This window comes from Megascapheus bottae, chromosome 3 (assembly GCF_031878675.1).
Source record: "Megascapheus bottae isolate mThoBot1 chromosome 3, mThoBot2.hap1, whole genome shotgun sequence".
Classification (NCBI taxonomy): domain Eukaryota; kingdom Metazoa; phylum Chordata; class Mammalia; order Rodentia; family Geomyidae; genus Megascapheus; species Megascapheus bottae.
The window spans coordinates 70,882,464-70,901,294 of NC_143511.1; the positions used below are offsets into that span (position 1 = coordinate 70,882,464).

At 42.1% G+C, this 18,831-nt stretch overlaps 1 protein-coding gene and 1 long non-coding RNA gene across 7 annotated transcripts in view; one reads left to right on the forward strand and one right to left on the reverse strand.

Annotated features, from left to right (window-relative positions):
• Window positions 1-955: 955 nt before the first annotated feature.
• LOC150065760 (uncharacterized) lies at window positions 956-9,044 on the reverse strand. Its single transcript, XR_016534800.1, has 4 exons — window positions 8,791-9,044; window positions 3,102-3,188; window positions 1,911-2,280; window positions 956-1,178 (listed from the first exon to the last, which is right to left on the reverse strand). It is a non-coding gene; the product is annotated as an uncharacterized LOC150065760 (long non-coding RNA).
• Window positions 9,045-9,949: 905 nt separating this feature from the next.
• Palm2akap2 (PALM2 and AKAP2 fusion) overlaps window positions 9,950-18,831 on the forward strand; it is a 396,491-nt gene continuing 387,609 nt past the window's right edge. The window contains exons 1-2 of one of the 6 annotated variants that reach the window (XR_016534985.1): window positions 9,950-10,076; window positions 11,835-12,001. Coding sequence is in view for 5 of the 6 variants with exons in the window: in XM_090330411.1 (XP_090186537.1) it covers window positions 11,997-12,001 (5 nt within the window). In the remaining variant the exon portion in view is untranslated. The remainder of the gene's footprint in view (window positions 10,077-11,834; window positions 12,002-18,831) is intronic. The other 5 variants (XM_090330411.1, XM_090330409.1, XM_090330410.1 and 2 more) reach the window with 5 other exon arrangements.

The window sequence follows — 18,831 nt, forward strand, 5'->3', positions numbered from 1 at the left end:
GAGACAAAACAGAGTTTTTAAGAATAACTGGCTTATTATTATTGTTGTTGTTGTTGTTGTTACTATATTTGTTGGTCATGGGACTTGAACTCTGGGTGCTGTCCCTGAGCTCTTCAGCTTAAGGCTACCTTATTAAGTGTTGATAAGAGTCTCACGGACTTTAGTGCCTGGGCTGGCTTTGAACAGTGATCCTCAGATCTCAGCCTCCTGAGTAGCAGCTTTTTATTATTTTGAGAATGAAGACTACAACCTTGGCAAAATCCAAATATGTATTCTACTTTATCTAGCTTCCAAGGGCTAGCTCTCAGCCTTCCCAGCACTAAGGAAGGAGTAACAGTCCAATCTCTTGAACCTCTCAAGAGCTATCTGTTTTAACCCTTCCATAACCAGTTTTTAGGTAGCATTCCAACCTTTCAAACTTTTTCCAGGTTTCACATCCAGGTTCAGAATTCCCTACAATGTTTAGCATGAGGACTACAGTTAAAGACATTGTGTGGTATATGGAAAATCTGCTAATAGAGTTGCACCAAGACGCTGTTACCACACACAGAATGATAACTGCAGGAGATGATAAATGTGTTCAATTGCTTACCTGCAGTAGTTGTTTCACTGTGCATATGCATAGTGAAACATCATCGGATATACTCTAAATTTAATATGTTGAACTCAGGGCCTAGTCACTGTCCTGAGCTTTGTTGTTCAAAGCTAGTAGTGCTCTACTATCAGTTCTACTTCTGGCTTTTTTGGTGGTTAATTGGAAATAAGAGTCTCAGAGACTTTTCTTCCCAGGCTGGCTTCAAACTGAATTCTTAGATCTTAGCTTCCTGAATAGCTAGGATTACAGGCATGAACCATCAGCGTTTGGATAATTTAATATATTTTAGCAATAAAAAGCAAAATAAAAGGCTTATTTCTTAAATATTTATTGGGCATATACTCAGTGATAGTGGTCGTTTAGGACTTGGCATGCCAGAAACAGATTTTTGCCTCTTCTAGTGTGGAGGTATGCCTGGCAGGCTGGGTTCAAACAGAGGAGAAATGATCTGGATTCTGCCCCATGAATGCGGCTAGTGAGGTGAAAGGAGAAGAGACAAGGACATAGTAGGTTGAGATAGTGCAGGTGAGAATCAATGGTAGCTTGGTAGCAGTGTCTTGGTCATTCACGAGTTGAGGTGATTCTGGGAGATACAAATTACTGTTATTCAGAGGGGATAGCAATCCAGATGGGTTATTATATAGCCTAGACTATACTAAAGGGATATACTATACAAAAGTGTTGCCCACAAGGCCATCTGGCCTTTGGCTCATATAAGGTAGCTGTTAAGACTCTATCCTGTCCTGTCTGACATTTCCCCCTAGATCCCTTTGGTCATGCAGATCCATTTGTTCATGCCAAGTGGAGTGTGCTGACCATATGATTTAAAGGAGGGAGTTGTAGCAGCCCAACACTGAGAAAACTGAAGACTGAGGTAGAGTGCCAGCCATGTCCTGATGACTGAATCCCAACACAAATTCTTACACACCAAAGATGAGACTGCCTGGCTATGTGTTGTTGGACTCTTAGGACTAATGAAAGCACTATCCACACAACCGTACTGGGAGAGGAGAGAGGAAAACTCTATGCCTCAGTTTCTCCTGGGTGCTGCTAGTGTACTTTTGCCTTGTATTGATTTTAATCTTTTTCTTTTTGTTCTAATTGTTATTATAAAGTTGATGGGCAGAGGAGTTACAGTTACATAAATCATGTAATGAGTACATTTCTTTCTAGACATGGTCACCCTTTCCTCACTCTCTCCCAGTTTTTCCCTCTTGTCTCCATCCACAAGTTGTGTGGCTCATTTTCCATACAGTGTTTAGTGAGTGCCATTGCTGTATCTGTTCACCCTTTGTCCCTGCATTTCTGTACCCACCCAAAGATAGTGTGTCTCCTTTCATCATCTGAAAGTATAACTCTAAGTGCCAGAGTTTGCAGTGGGTCCTAAGAGTCCTTGTAGTGAACGATCAAATTTAGGGCAGTATTAGAGACCCTTGGACTTGCAGTGCATGTCCTAAGTGATGGTGACTTGGAGACTACCCATTCTGCAAGAAGCATATATTAATTTGAACAGCAGAGCTGGGTGGCCAGGATCTCATGCTCCTTGGTCAGGTGGTTCTGGGGAGGCCCAGGGAGAAAGGGAAAGTAAAAAAAAGTCTGGCATCCTTTGGCAAGTATCTCAGTGGAACCCTCTCCTTTCAATCAATGCCACATTGAGAATCTTCTGGACAGAGAGCTCTCTAGGGCTGGAGAGACAGCGAAGAAAGGAAAAGGCTTCAGTCACTTATATGAGGCCCAGGGGAAGAAATAACATTTTTGATATGCCAACCACAAATACAACATTTGTCTACTTGAATCCATTCATCACTCTATTTTTTTAAAAAAAGAGGCTGACGTAATTGAGCAGTGAGTTCCACCAATCTATCTTCCTACAAAGATAGCCTGGTGAGCATGTGCCCACACTCTGTGTGTATGCACGAATGTACACGTACACATCGGTTGATATGGAGCTCATCCTAAAAGAACAAATGAATTGGCAGCCTCTTAGCCTGGCCTAGATGGCTATAGCATGCCGAGTTGTTTAAATTTGAAACCTTCACTTGAAAATGAGTATGTAGCCTCTGTTTATCATCCTCTTCCCAGAAGTTTAAAGGGCTCTTCAGAACACCAGCCAAGATCAGTTAGTATTTTAACAAAGTGGCAAATATCTTTGTATGGACTCGGTAAGAACTTCCCCATGTGGCACCTCTTCAATTCTCCCAGCTTTCCCCTTCCGCACAATAAGGAGGTTGTCATAGGTGTGACCAATACAGGCAGCTTGGAAGAGTGTGTCTGTAAAGACACTACCAAGGATTAGGACAGTGACCACAATTATTTCAAACTTTGGTAACCTAATATGTCTTTCTGAACAGTACAGCTTAGATCAGGATTGCATTTATTGTCTATTGCCACATAATAAATCACTGCTAAGTGGCTGAACACACCCTAGGTATAGATTATCTCGTAGTGCCTGTTGGTGAAAAATTGAGGGACAGTTAGCTGATTCCCCTGTTTTAGGGTTTCTTACAGTGCTGCAGTCAAATTTTCAGCCAGGGATATGGTCTCAAGTGAAGGCCTCTCCAACATGTCCACTTACAATGTCAAGGGAAGCAAACTGAGAAAGTAAAAATTCCATTAGCAAGGCAGAGATTGAATATGCACATCTCTATTTTCAGATGTTTTGACCAGAAGGTCTAAATATAAAGTAGGAATCTGTATGAGATTTTAGCATTCCTCACAGTTCAGATGATGGCTATAGAAATGGCAATGGAGTATCATTTAGAAACATGAAAAACATTCAAGGGTTGAATTTGCTACTTATTTTTTCTTCCATGATTTCAGGTATATCATCACCAGCACAGTATAATCTACATACTACTTTTGACTAGAAGTAGCATGTGTGCAATGCTTACCAGATGCAGGAAATCTGAAAGCTGCTTAAATCAGCCAGCCATTCATCTAATCTATCTCAGGAGCACCCATTCAGGTCCTTTCTTCTCTCTCATTCAAGAATGCAGTCACCTATCCTCTATGAATGAAAGTCAGTAGCCTTTCACAGCTAGACAAATAATGCTCCCTTTGCACAACCAGACAATGTCTCTTCTATATCTATGTCTCTCTATAAATCAAACCCTGAGTGCCCACTGCTGTTGTTCTGGAATCACAAAGACTCAAAGTAAAGAAAAGAGAGCAAGGGTTGGTGTTGGAGGCGTGGCTCAGTTGGCAGGGTGCTAGCCTATGAATGAAAGTGTCAGGCACTGAGAGCTTGACTCCCAGTTTTGAATGAAAGAAAGAGAAGGGGGGGAGGAAGAAAGGAAAAAAGAAAGGAAGGATGGAAGGAAGGAAGGAAGGAACAGAGAAAAGGCACACTATAAAAGCAATATTATGGGTTGTAATAGAAAGGAAACATGGCATCAGCAAACTTTAATCCATATGTGTATATATATGTAGAAAATTTTCTTTCCTTTTTGAAATATTATACACATTTGTTAGGAAAAGTGGAAGAAGACCTTCATATTTAAAATGTCTTTCTCTTTTTTTAGGAAATTGGGGCTAAGATTATTAGAAATTGTGACTTCTACTTTTCATATCTTTGCTATTTTCCCTTATAGTTATTGTCCTTAATTTTTAAAAGTAGCTCTCAGAGAGTAGTCTCAACTGTGTCCAACTTGAAGGCAGAGGCTGAGTTGCAGTACTTTGGTAGGCTCCCTGCCAAGTGCTTTTGCTCAATGTCTTTCTAGGTTAAATATATTAACAGTTTGTAGTGACCTGCAGTCTGCTACCTTCTTTTCTTAGCAGTGCTTGTGTATAGAAGTGTCACTGTCACCTAGAGATCTACAGGCATTGACATGTCATACAAAGCATTCCAATGAGTGATAAGACTCCAAATTCCTGATGCCAACTGTGTCCATATTATAATTCCATCTTCTCTAAAGGATGAGATCTGAGGATCAGTTCAAAGAATCCAGCAGCAAAGTCCATGAAACTCCCATCTCCAGTGAACCAACAAAAAGCCAAAAGTGGAACTATGAATCAAGTGATGGAAAACCATCAGGGCCCTGAGTGATGAAGCTAAGACCTTAAGTTCAAGCCACATATGCAAATACACACCGAGATGACAAATTATATGTAATAACCATGGTAACTTCCATGGTTATTCTCCATAGCTCATTTGTCAACTCCCTTCCTTCTTTCCTTTGCTCTATCCTTCTCTTCCTCTTTTCCTTCTTTCCATCCCTCTAATATAACAAGTTTCATTTTGCATTCTTCCTTTCTATGTTCTTACTCCCTTCTCCAACACTGAAATTGGCTCCTATTAATCCACAATATATTTGGTCACTTGCTTACTCTTCCAGTGGTTAATCAGCCTCCCAACTGTGCTTCTATCTTTATCTAGACTGATGCTCAACCCTGATGTTACATGGTTTGAGATTGTCTCATATTAAAACTAGCCATGCGATACTTTATTTTCACATAGTTATGAGATTTTTAAATATTTTGTTAACCCCAGTGCATTTTAATCAGATAGTCTTACTAGAGGTTTAAGACTTAACATCTCTACCCATAGTGGATCTGTCTCCAGAACTGGTTGTTAATTTTGACTTGGTTTAAAAATAAGGCAATCACTTACTGAAGAAAGGCTGCTACTTAGATGAAGGTCTAAACTGAAGGTCCCAAGTAACTGTTAGACAATATGTAACTGTTTTCTTTGTGTCTGGATGCAATGCAATTCATACCTGAAAACTCTTGACAGCTGGGCACAGTGGCTCACACCTGTAATCCTAGCTACTCAGAAGGCTCAGATCTGAGAATCGCAGTTCAAAGCCAGCCCAGGCACTAAAGTCCCTGAGACTCTTATCTCCAATTAAACACTAGAAAACTGGAAGTAGTGCTGTGGCTCAAGGGGTAGGGTGGTAGGCTTGAGCTGAAGAGCTCAGGGACAGCACCCAGGACCAAAGTTCAAGCCCCATGAACAACTAAACAAGCAACCCCCCTTCCCCCCCAAAAAAACCCCCAAATCTTGAGCTCCTCCTTGATACTTTAAGGGCTTATTTTTTCCTACTCTCAGGGCTTGAACTCAGGACCTGAGAGCTGTTCTTAGGCTTTCTCAAGGTTAGAGCTATATCAATTGAACCACAACATTACTTCTGGCTTTTTCTATGTATATGGTACTGAGGAACTGAACCTTTGTGTATGCTAGGCAAGCACTCTACCAAATTCCCAGCCCATCCCTGATGCTACTGAACAGCAGATTCTGGGGTAACATATGAAGGAATAGCTGCTCAGTGATATCTCCTATTTAATTATTTCAATATTAAATAAGTCATAATCCAATACCATTAAGGAAAGGGTTAAGTAACAGCTATATCATAACTCTACTTTTATAGGTTCACATTGATCTAGCTTAACTGAGTTCCAGAAAATGAACAAAAGGGTACATTCCAAGGGGTACATAACAAGAAATCAGGATGTACTATTGTGGGCAGTTTTCCCTATAGATCTGGGAATCACTGAGATTTACTTAAATACAGGCAGTTTCCCTAACAGATCAGAGGATCACTGAGTTAAGTAAATAAGAGCTACTCCTGTGTTTGACAGGAAGGATTTCTGCAGAAGGTCAGACACACACACACACACACACACACACACACACACACACACTCACACACACACACACACACTCACACACACACACACTCACACACACACACACTCACACACACACTCACACACACACACAGGGTTTTCTACTTACATCATTCAAACATCAATCAAATCTCTTGCAGCAAGGCCCCATCTCCACAGGACTCTAAGTCTTCTGATCCTCACCTGTGGAATCCTCTCAGGACAGGGCTGGGCAGTATGAGATTCTCTTTACCCTTCCTCCAACAAACTCCACCTCACTGTACTCTGATTTGATGGAGTCCAGCATTTTTCTTGGTTGTCTTGTTCTTCTCATCTCATCTTTGTTGGTGTTGACTTCATATAATTGCTAAGCCTGGTGTCTTCCCTTCACCCCTGCTTAGAATTGATAATCTGTTCCTGGTTTGGCTCTGGACTTAGCACCAAGTGTTGAGGGGAGCAGAGGCCTCTCACCTTTTCATGAGGAATCAAGGGCACCCAGGCACAGAAGACAAACATGTTGTAGAGCAGCTTTTGCTTTGTTGATAGAAAGCCAAATCCCAAGAGTAGTCTAGAAAGTATGTTTATTAAGCATTTTATTTGGAGGACAGGGCTACATTTGATCTAGTCAATATGTCACTATAGGCTGAATGTTAATATTTTATTTATTTATTTATTTATTTATTTATTTATTTACTTTTGCCAGTCTTGAGGCTTGAACTCTGGACCTGGGTGCTGTCCCTGAGCCTTTTATTTCTCAAATTTTATACATAAGGATGTATGTATTTTTACTTTTTCTCTAGGAATGAGCTATGTTACACACGTAAGTCTAGTAAACTTACCTAATGAAAGGACTATGCTCCTCAGTAAGTTGTGGGTGAGTGTCAGCTACTACATAGGAGGATAAATCTGAGGACTAAGGTTCAAGGCCAGATTGGGCAGGAAAGTTCTTGAGATTCTTATTTCCAGTTAACCACCAGAAAGCCAAAAAGTGGAGGTATGTCTCAAGTGGTAGAGTACTAGCCTTGAGTGAAAAGCCCAGGGATAGGGCTCAGGTTCTGACTTTAAGCCCTGGAACCAGTTAAAAAAAGTTGTGGGTAAACAGGACTTACTTTTCTAGTACTTTTAAAATGCATGAGAGATAGCTCTTTTAATTTCATGAAGAATGTAAAGACAAAAGAAAACACTTTGGCAACAACAAATGAAGCCTTTGATCACTGATCTCACTATACATTTCAGAGCCCACCAGTAAGAACACTTTGGTTTAGATTCATCTAGATCCTTTTCTAGGGCATTTCTTATTTTTAAAAACAGTGATTAAAGCAATTCCTTCACAAGACTATTCTCTATGTTAGCAGTCTCCTAGTTGGTCTGTTTCCTGTGTTCTAGTTTTGATTTCATTTTTCATATAGTTACACATTAGCACCCTCAAATACCAGATGTTATATATAAAGCATGAAACACTGCTGGATTACAGGATGGTAAATTTTTCTTAAAGTTCAGATTGCTACTCAAGTCAATAAAAAGAGACACATTCAGGACAAGAGCCAATATTGTAATACTGACTGTAGATATATCCTTGAGCAAAGCCAATATGCTGATTTACATTAAAAATTTTATTGTAAAGTTGATGAACAGGAGGGTTACAGTTACATAAGTAAGGTAATGAGTACAATACTTTTTGAAAACTCCTACCCCTCCCTCATTTTCTCCTGCTTTCCCCCTCTTCCTTTTCTTCCCTCTTTCTGAGCCTCTTTGTGCTTAAGGCTAGCATTCTACCACTTGAGCCACAGTGCCACTTCCAGATTTTTTTGGGTAGTTTATTAGAGATAAGAGTATAATGGACTTTCTTGCCTGGGCTGGATTTGAAATATGATCCTCAGATCTCAGCCTCCTGAGTGGCTAGGATTATATGTGTGAGCCACCAGTGCCCAGTTAATACTCATTTTTAAAAGTGAGATTGTTGAGAGATTTTTTCTGTTTGCAAATATTCTTCCTGAAGCCAGTCACAGTGTCTGACATGTGCACACCAGGATTTTTGTATGAAGAAGAGGGCTATCAGAAGATACTTTCTGTTTTTAAATGCCCTCTGTGAAAATATGAGTCTCCACGGGAGGATTCTGAACCCCACACATATATACAGACAGACAGACAGACAGACAGACAGACAGACACAATGCCATGTAGGACTTAGGCAGCTAACACACTTAAGTAAATATCGCTATGAGAACCATCAACTATTAAAAACCTTGATTTGATTAAAAACGAAGTCAAGAAACTACAATTTTGGGTGTATTTCTCAAGATTAATTTCTTCATCATTCAATTTAATGAATATTGAGAGCTTACCATGCTCTAGGTGCTATTGTAGAAGATGGAGGAAAGGACAGAGTAGATAAATCCCTGACCTCCTAAGGCTCACATTAATTATGTTTACAGAATATATTTTATCTGCATTTTTCCTAGGGCAAAATAACATTCCATTTTTAGGAATACATTTAGGTTCCAGCTCTGAGCAAGGAGAAGTAATTTTTCATTTTTCATATGATCCTTCTCCAAAAAGTTTCCAAAATTTCTGAAGTCTATCTTACCTACCTTTGGTTTTAATGTTGACGTTTAGTGTTGTATCAGGAAGTGAACATATTTAATGATGTTCTATGCAAGCCTCTTTTTAAAGATAACACCATGTAACCAAATAGTTCCTGAAGCTTCTTTCAGCCTGGAAAAAACTGATAGGATTAGAGTAAATTATGTATCCATAACTTTGTATAAGTACCAAAGTCTTCTTACTCCTAGTTTAACCACTGCAAGATATTGGGCTGGTTCTCTCGGGAGTGTGGCTGAGGGGCAGCTATTGTTCTTGGCAAAGTCCCCTCGATGAGTCCATGTCACTGGATTGTCTCTGAGAGGTCATTGTTCATCTTCCCTCATGGGTCAGACTTGGCAACGACAAAATAAATGTTCTGACTACATCATGAGCTGTTCTGAACACATACGTCATTTTGTGGGTGGGTGAGAAGAGTCTAAACACAAACAACAAATGGGTCTTTTTAGCATCTCGAGCTAAAAGAAAACAATAAATGTGCTTCAACAAGGAGGATGAGCCCAGGTCAAACGCAGAGCTTTGTGCTGGAGATTGGGGTAGGTATCCCCCTCTTCCACTGTGGAGAGACTGTCATTCCAAGAATCAGCCACGAGTCAGAAGTCAATGCAATTACTGTCTTGTCTAAGTATAGTTGCAAATACATAAGAAACAGTAAAAAAGTTCATGCAAAAAAGAGGTTGCCTTTTCCCATGTTTAACTGAAAAAAAAAAAAAAAGAAATCTTGCATTTTACCAGCTTTTTTCCTGACATACTCAGCGGACTACATTTTTTACGCAGTGCTCAGAAGATTATATGCAAGTATTTGAAGTGACATGTTTCAGAAGAAAATTATTAGTATCAGAGAAAGACTTCTTGGTAATAGCATTAGGGAGGCGGAAGCCAGAATGCTAAGGACTGAGACGCAGAACAACCTATGCTGGTTGTCCAATACTCATGGTCCCTTTCTTCCATGGGGATAGAACCCCTGAGTTTTGGCTAGGCAGAAGGAATTTGCCCAATCTCCTTGGAAACTGAAGATGACTATGTGACCTGATTCTGGACAAAGAGATGAGAGTGAAGAAACAGGAAATGAGGATGTAGAGCCCGGGGAGAGATAGAAAGTGAGGACATGGGAGTCTGGGAGGAGACAGGAAGTGAGGATGTGGAGCGTGAGGGGAGACCGGAAGTGAGGATGTGGAGCCAGGGAAAGGACCGGAAATGACGTGGGCATCTAGGAGGAGCAGGGAAGTGAGGAGGCGGAGCTTGGTGGTAGACAGGTGGTGAAGATGAAGAGCAGGTGAGTATGGCTCTCTGCTCAGAGGTCTAACAAGAATAAAGGGCAAGGATAAGGGTAGGATGGGAGCTGGAGAAGGACGTGGGTAGAGGGCGGACTGGTCTCCGAATTCACAGCACAGTCTCCGTGAAGGGAAACCTGGAATGGATTTACCATTCCACTCAGAACATTTCGCACTGACCTCTTTGTCCCTTCCTGGTGTTGGGCTGTGCCCACCTGGAGCTCTCCTAGTCTTTCTGGCCAGAACTCTTCCCTTACTTGCATATCTGAGCACTTCCTCCTTTCCAAGTGGGTGGAAAGCCTTTCCTGACGCCTCCCCAAGCAAGTCTACTTGTTTATTTTCCATTGGAGGCTCTCCAAAAACAGCTGCTTGTAATGCCCATTCTGGGGCTTGAACTCAGGTCCTAAGCACTGTCCACCAGCTTCCCCCCCCCCTCTCCCCGCCCCGCAAAGATTCTCTACCACTGGAGCCACAACTCCCAATTCCAGCTTTTTATTTGTTAATTGGATATGAGTCTTATGGACTCTCCTGCCTAGGCTGGCTTGGATCCCCCAAACCCGAGAAACTCATATCTCAGCTTCTTGAGTAGCTGAAATTACAGTCTTGAGCAAAAATGTTAATGGACAATGCTCAGGCCCTGAGTTCCAAGCCCCAGTACTAGCATGTGCCACAGACACACTGTCATTTACCATGAAATTCACCCAAATTGTCCTTTTTTTTTTTTTTGAGCCACAGCTCCTCTCCTGACTTTTTGCCATTAAATTGGAGGTGAGAGCCTCTGCCTTTAGTGCCCACTGACCTTTTATTAATTTAATTTTTATAGCAGTGTTTTCAGACTTAATTGTTCTATTGTCCGCGGCCTGTGAGTTCCGTTAGAGCACACTGTCAGGGCTGTGCTCCTTTGTTGTGTGCTTCATCTCCAGCACCTAGCAGTTGCAGAAGGATGGACAGGAAAGTAGGAGACCTTGAAACTTGTCCCACTTACACTTATTGTAGAGCATATGAAGTGGGTGAGACCAAGTCCTGCCCTGGACCTGTAAGTAGATTGTTTTCAGAGGGCTGTAGGCAGGTAATTCATGCCCCAGGGGGGGCTTATTGCTGTGGGATGGGGCTGTAGTGATTTGAGAAACCTTGTTCAGTATATAACTATTGCTCAAAAGAGAAAACCCCAAAAGCAGATCAGCGAAAGCCGGTCAATATCTTCCTGACAGTAAAGAGTACTCAGAACATGGACTGATGTGGAGAAGGGCATGGGGTCGCCAGAGTGACAAAGCACTGTAATTTGCTACAAGGTCTGCTGGCTGTGTGCCTCGGAAAACTCACTCTGCTCTGTGTTGTGCTGGCACAAGGGCCTTTGGGAGCCCCTGCCCAGCCCGCTGTGTGTGTGGGGGGGGGGGTTGTTGAGGGGAGAGTGTTATTATTTAAAGAGGTCAAAAGCTTCTTGGAACTTCTAAGCTGCGAGAGCTGCCACCTTGCCAATGACTCAGTAGTTTTCCCCACGCCCTGTGGGCTGTGCCACCCTCCACAGCCTCCCCTCGCCAGGAGCTCAGAGCAGCGCTTGTCGCTTTTCCCCTGGGGAAGGGAAGTCGCCTTGAGCGGGCGCACCTGGCGCCTGGGGCGCCTGGGCACTGTGCGCTGGTGGCCAAGTCTCCCGGCGCTCAGCTGCTGGCGCGCTTCCTCCTCTACACCCTTGAAGTGGAGAGGTTTGTCTGGCGCCCGGGCGAACCACATTATCCAATTGCTTCCCATCTTATTCACAGGCTGGGATCCAGAGAGCCTGAGCGTTCACTTCCCAGCCTCCAGGGGAGGAGGAAGGGCGTGCGGGCAAGGACTGGGGACGATTCTCGCCTCCACCTGGCGCCGGGCCGGAGCCCGCAGAGGCTTGCAGTGCCCTGAGCTCCACCGCAGCGCAGAGCCCCGCGATGGAGTGAGTATCCCCGCGCCTCTCTGCATGTTGCTATGGTGACCGTGGAGGCTGGCAGATCCCTTCTCCGTCCTGGTCCAACATTGGTGTTTAATTTCAGTCTAGTGTGTACGCCTGTGGTTTCTATAGCAGCCACCACGGCGGCTGGAGGCCAGGGGAGGCAGCCCTGTGATGCATAGTTCTTCGCCTGTCTGTCCCTAGACCAGCAAGGCCATCCATCCTTGGGGTGGGGGATTTTGGGGGGGGGGTGTTATTGCTAAGGAGGGAGGCATAGTCAAGGCTTCCCTGTACCTGCCCGACCTTCTCAGTGAGTTGGCGGAAACAGCCATTACTTCCCATACTAAACGTGTCAGCATTATTGGACTGCAGTTCAGAGAAGCATGAGAGGAGGGGGAGGCGGTCACTGCGGATCGGAAGCAACTGTGGTTTGGTGAGAGGATGTGATGGAAGAAGGATGAATTTGATGGGTAATCTGAGCCCAGGCTAACCAGAAACCATCAGAGGACCCAAAAGAATTGATTTGCTCCTGAGGTAATGGAGAAACGAGACCGAAACATATTAGAGGCAGTCAGAGGTTCAGTTACAACCTTGGGCATCGTGCCCTCACTTGGGAAGGGTGGGGTAGAAATGACATGAAGACAACAGAGGCATTAACCAGAAAAATGACACAATAAAAGGGCTTCCAGCTTGGGTCTGGAGTAGGGTTGCTCTTTTCTCTGTACCCCTGTGTTTCTATTTGGCCACTGTCAGGCAGCTGCAGCAGCAGAGGCACTGGCTGGTGACAGTTTTCCCCTCCAAGAAAGACACAGCTATTAGATTCTTGCTCACTTGGTCAGCTTCATCTCCTGTTCTCTTCCCACGGATACTCCCTGACACAGAGTCCTTAAGAAACCTTTTATTCAGGTTGAAGATACTGTCATGTTTTCAGGTATCAGAATCTACAAGCCAACTGTAATAAACCCTGGATGTAGCTTTTATCCTTCTGCACATCTGATGGTGTGTGTGTGTGTGTGCAATTTAATCCTTGCCAGCAAACCTGCTGAGACAGAAATGAGAGCTGGTATGGGTAGTGTTTTAGGAATAGAGAGTCCAGGATTTCACAGCCTGCCTGGTAGGGGTGCTTTTGATGTTCAATGCTAGCCTTTTAATGGCTCTGAGCTTCACTTCCCCAGTTTGCATAGGGGAGACAAAGCTGTTTTTACTATTAAACGTTATTGAGAGGTGGAGATACTATTTATGTCTCTTTGGAAGGGCTCTGTGAATGGTGAGATATGGAATGGTGGGTGAGAGCTGGACTTTGGGTGTGAATCTTGCATTGTTGATTGGCATTCATCTCTCTGGACCTCATTTTCCTCATCTTGAAAATGGGAATTACAATAGCAGCTATTTTATGTGATTTTTTGGGGGGGGTTTGTTTGGTCATGGGGCTTGAACTCTGGGCTCTTTAGCTCCAGGCTACCGCACTGCCCCTGGGCCTGGGCATTGTCTCTGAGCTCATCAGCTCAAGGCTACCACCCTACCCCTTAGCCACAGTGCCACTTCCGGTTTTCTAGTGGTTAATTGGAGATAAGAGTCTCGGTATCTTTATCTTTAGTGTTTAAGCTGGCCTTGAACCAAGATCCTCAGATCTCAGCCTCCTGAGTAGCTAGGATTACAGGTGTGAGCCACCTTGCCCAGCTTTATGTGTTTTTTTTCTTCAAAAAAGTTGATGTATGAAAGGTTTTAAGACTTAGACAAGAGCAACAGATGCTGAAGTATTACCTAGTATCTATAAGTGTTATCTAAGTAATATTATTTTGGGGGTTTCATTCTTTTTCACTGATGTTTTCTGGGTTCTCAGATTTGGCATCAAGCTACATTTTTCAGACATAATGCAATGTTCAATGGGGAACGGTGAGGATAACACAGTCCTCATAGTACCTTCAAGATGTGGAGAACGATTCGATAGCTGTAGCAGGCTTGATTCTATAGGGCAGAAACTTGACAACACAGCCTCAGCCATGCCCTGTTCCTGCTCCTTGTCCCTTCTTCTCCCTTTTCCTCCTCTCCCCTCCCCTCCCTTCCCTTCTTTTTTCTTTTTTTTTTTGTGGGTCATGGGGTTTGAACTCAGCCTGGGTACTGTCCCTGAGCTCTTCAGCCCAAGGCTACCACCCTACCCTTGAGCCAAGCTCCACTTCCCATTTTCTAGAGGTTAATTGGAGATTAGGGTCTCAGGTCCTTTTGTGCCAGGGCTGCCTTTGAACCTTGATCCTCAGATCTCAGCCTCCTGAGTAGCTAGGATTACAGGTGTGAGCCACCTTGCTCCACATGGCTCCCTCTCCTCTTTTCTTTTTTTCTCTTTTTCCTTCTATATGCTGGCACCGGGGCTTGAACTCAGGGCCAGGGTATTCCCTCTCTTAGCTTTTCACTCAAGGTGGGTGCTCTGCAGCTGCACTCCTGGTTCTTTGTTCTGGTTAATTGAAAATTGGAATCTCATAGATTTTCTGGTCACCGTCCCTTAGCTTTTCTGCTCAAGGGCACTGTTCTACTACTGAATCACACCTCTACTTCTGGCTTTTGGTGATTAATTGGGGATAAGAATCTCACAGACTTTCTTGCCCAGGTGGTTGTGAACTATGATCCTTAGATCTCAGCCTCTTATATAGCTAGGATTATAGGCATGAGCCCCTGGAACCTGACAGTCTGCCCAGTTTTAAACACAGTATGTAGCAGTTGAACACTGTTTTAGTGGAGGAGGAGGGCTATACAAATATCCTTCAAAAACAGTTAATGTAATTTCAATTTTTGATTATATTATATTTTGTTGTACAATGGAGTTTTCCACTTAATAAAGCAGTTTATGAATACAATGAATCTTGATCAGTGTCACTCCTTTTAACATTCTCTCCCATCCCTCTCATCCTACTCCTGTCCTAGCTTTTCTTTTTTTTTTTTTACCAGTCCTGGGCTTGAGCTCAGGGCCTGAGCACTGTCCTTGGACTTTCTCAAGGCTAGAGCTCTACCACTTGAGCCTCAGCACCACTTCCGGCTTTTTTCTATGTATGTGGTACCAAGGAATCAAACCTGGGTCTTCATGCATGCTAGGCAAGCACTTTAACCACTAGGCCAAACTCCCAGCCCCTGTCCTAGCTTTTCTTAATTTTGTAAGATGTGCAATGAATTCTTGACTATATTCTCCCTGCCTTCTTCTCTTTATTCATTTCCCCCTCTCCCCTTGAACACACTCTACCCCTTTTGACTACCACTTCATTGTATTTATTTTGCTGAACTTTGACTTTGCCTTTCTAAGGAGTTATGCTATTTAAATTCTCCCTTGACTCTACCATATTTCAGATATCTGATATATTTCAGATATATTTCAGTACATCTGTGTACATTTGATTGCCACCCAATGTATTTACTTATATGCTTATAAACTAATTCTAGCTTCTATCCTAATGAGGGAAAATACGCAACCTTTGTGTTATATAAGTAATATAAGTCTATAAGTGTTATATAAGTAATATTGTTTTGGGGATTTCAACCTTCTTCACTGATGTTTTCCGGGTTCTCAGATTTGGCATTAAGCTACATTTTTCAGACATAATGCAGTGTTCAATGTGGAACTGTGAGGATAACACAGTCCTCATAATACCATTCAAGATGTGGAGTACACATTCAAGATGTGTCCCTCTGGGCCTGACTTACTTCACTTAGCATAATTTTTTCCAGGTCCTTCCATTTCTTTGCAAATGATCCAATATTCTTTCTAATGATGAATAAAATTCCTCATTGTCTTGATACATTTATCCATTGAGGGCCATCTGAGCTAATTCCATTCCTTCATTATGGTGAATAGTGCTACGATGAATATGATTGTGCTGGTAGTTTTACTATATCCTAGCTTATAATTTTTTGGATATGTGACCAGGAGTGGAATTGCGGGATTATAGGCTAGTTCTATGTTTGGTTTTTTGAAGAGCCTTCATATTTCCTTCTATACTGATTGACAGAATTTACATTCCCATCAACAGTGTATTAGTGTATTACTATTCCCTTTTGGACATATCCTTTTTAGTAGCTGCTGCTGTTTTCTTGATAATGGCCATTCTAACTGGGGTGAGGTGAACTCTCAGTGATGTTTCCTTAATTTTTCTATAAAGATACTTCTTTCCTGGCTTTCATTTTTTGAAAGAGGAACAACCTTAACTGCTCAAGTTTTACAGTGTATTACCTGTAATGTATGGGGAAGACTCGATGGAATACTGTTAGTCAGAAGCCCATAGCTATGGGCACTGGGACAAAAATGTATTTTAAGGAGACTAGCTATTCTGGAAGAGCGATTTACCCATTCTTAGCTCCTAGACTAGTTGTCTTACAACTGGTTAAGCTAATTCTTAAAAACAAACCATTCAAGCCAATTTAAATAGTAAAACTGGTGGAAAAACTTAGTGAACTTTCAGATGTTTTAGTTAGCACCAGTGAGTCTGTGACCCAGACTTCTTAAGGTCACTCACAAAGGCAGCCTGGTGGAGAGGGCCTGCCCCCTGCAGGAATCAGAAGCAGCTGATGATGTAGAAAAGGGTCACTAGTAAAACAAAACAAAGCAGAGTAAATGAATAAAGCAACAAACACAGATGAAGATGGCCTGGGAAGTATAAAACCTTTGTCAGATACTTGACTGCTTTTGGCATCTCTTCTGAAATCCCACCAAAAGCCTTTACATTTGGGAAAGGCATTAAAAACTGCCAAACTAGCTATGAGCCAACCTGTCAAAAATAGTCAAGAATGGAGTCCTGGAACAGTTTTGAAGTTCTGCATCTTCCTTGCATTTTACCTGTTGTCTTCCAATGAGCAGTACATCAAAAACGAATGCCATCAGTTAGGCTTTGTGGAGTGTAAGTGTAAATCTTCACATTTGAGAGTTAAGGAAAGGAAGATAATGAATCTGAGGCCAATCGGGACTACATAGCAAGGCACTGTCTCAATAAAATAATAATAATGTTATTGGACTGAAACCAGTGGTTCACATCTATAATCCTGTCTTCTCAGGAGACTGAGAGCTGAGGATTTTGGTTCAAAGCCACCAGGGACAGAAAATTTTGAGACTCTTATCTCCAGTTAACCACATAAAGCCAGAAGTAGAGCTGTTGGTCAAGTGGTTGAGTGCTAGCTTTGAGCAAAAATGCCCTGAGGACAGTGTGTAAATCCTGATTCAGGACCCAGTAGCACAAAAACAAAATATGAATTTGAAAAATTTTTGTGGTTATAAATTATTTAAAATCTAGATATATTCTTGGTGGTCATTTCTTAATATCTAAAAAATTGCCTGGTGAATCTAATTCTGTGTGGTCATATGTGGCTACAAATTAGTAATATCTTGGTATAGATGTCAAGATATGATTATATGAATATGACACTCAGATGGGTAAGATATGTTACAGGTGAGAAGCTTGTAATAGTTTTTTGAACAAGATCAACAAGCTTGAGGTTCCTAAGAGAAAAGCAATCTCTTTTATATGTTAGTCAAGCAAGTTGCCATTTGACATTGTATTGCATTTCGGTAAGGTGGGGATCATCTCCCCAATTATCTTTATTTTCAGTGTTTCACATGAAACATTCTAAAGGCAGTAGGTATTTGAGAATGAAGCTTCCCAGAAAAGGTTCACTTATGGATTCTTGATTGCTTAATGAAATGCTGGTTCTGCAAACCTACTTAGATTTGAGTGAATTGAAGCACTGTTTTTAAGAACACAAAATGTTTCTTTGCCTAGTCTTCATGAACTGACAATATGCTTTTCTGTTAGTTTCCCCATAAGTCTTGAAATGAAAGCAGTTTATTTTATCAGGGTGGTGTGTGTCTGACTTTAGTGCAAACAGAGTAGCTGTATGCTGGCTTAAATGTGTGTAAGAGAATGAGAGGTCAGAGTGAGAGAGAGCAAGAGAGACTTCCTTCTAAAACTGCCTTCTAAATTCTATCCTTAAATACACATTTTTGGCTCTGTTTTGATTACTCCCCCCCATCCTTTTCTTAGGAATTAAAAAAGGATTCTTAATAGCAAAATCCTATGTTGCTAAAAGAGCTATGGCAGTTGTCACTCACTAAATTTGTCTACTTTATTAGACTCTTTCCTTTGTTACAGGCTATCTGTAAATCCCTGGGGATGACAGAGAACCAAAAGCTTTGTGTGTTTCTGTGTGTGTGTGTGTGTGTGTGTGTGTGTGTGTGTGTATGTGTGTGGTGTGTGGTGAGACTTGAACTCTGGGCCTAGGTGTTGTCCCTGAGCTCTTTAGCTCAAGGCTACTGTCCTACCCCTGAGCCACAGTGCCACTTACGGTTTTCTGGTGTTTAATTGGAGATAAGCATCTCACGGACTTTTTAGTGCCTGAGCTGGTCTTGAACCATGATCCTCAGATCTCAGCCTCCTGAGTAGCTAGGATTACATGTGTGAGCTACAGTGCCCGGCTGGGTGATCCCTTTTAAGAGAAAGAATGAAATAATGTCTTCCTTTTGCCAACTTTATGAGAAACACACCTGTACATGGTAAGGAGGTTACTGGGTTCCTTCCAGAGCTTTTAAGGCATTTGTTGTATTTCAGTTCTACCCAAAGCAGCATAACACAGTACTATGCCAAGACTTTTGGTTTTAGTTCTCTCAGTTTATTTTCTGTTACTATAATCAAATAATTGCTATTAAATAAGTATTATTTTGGAGGGTAGGAAATCTAGGAGCATTGATGGTGTTGACCTCTGCTAGGCTTCTGCTAAGGGACTTCTTTTGTGCTGGTCCTAGGGCTTGAAGTCACTTTGAGCTATAACTCTGTTTCTAGATTCTTGATAATCTCATGGACTTA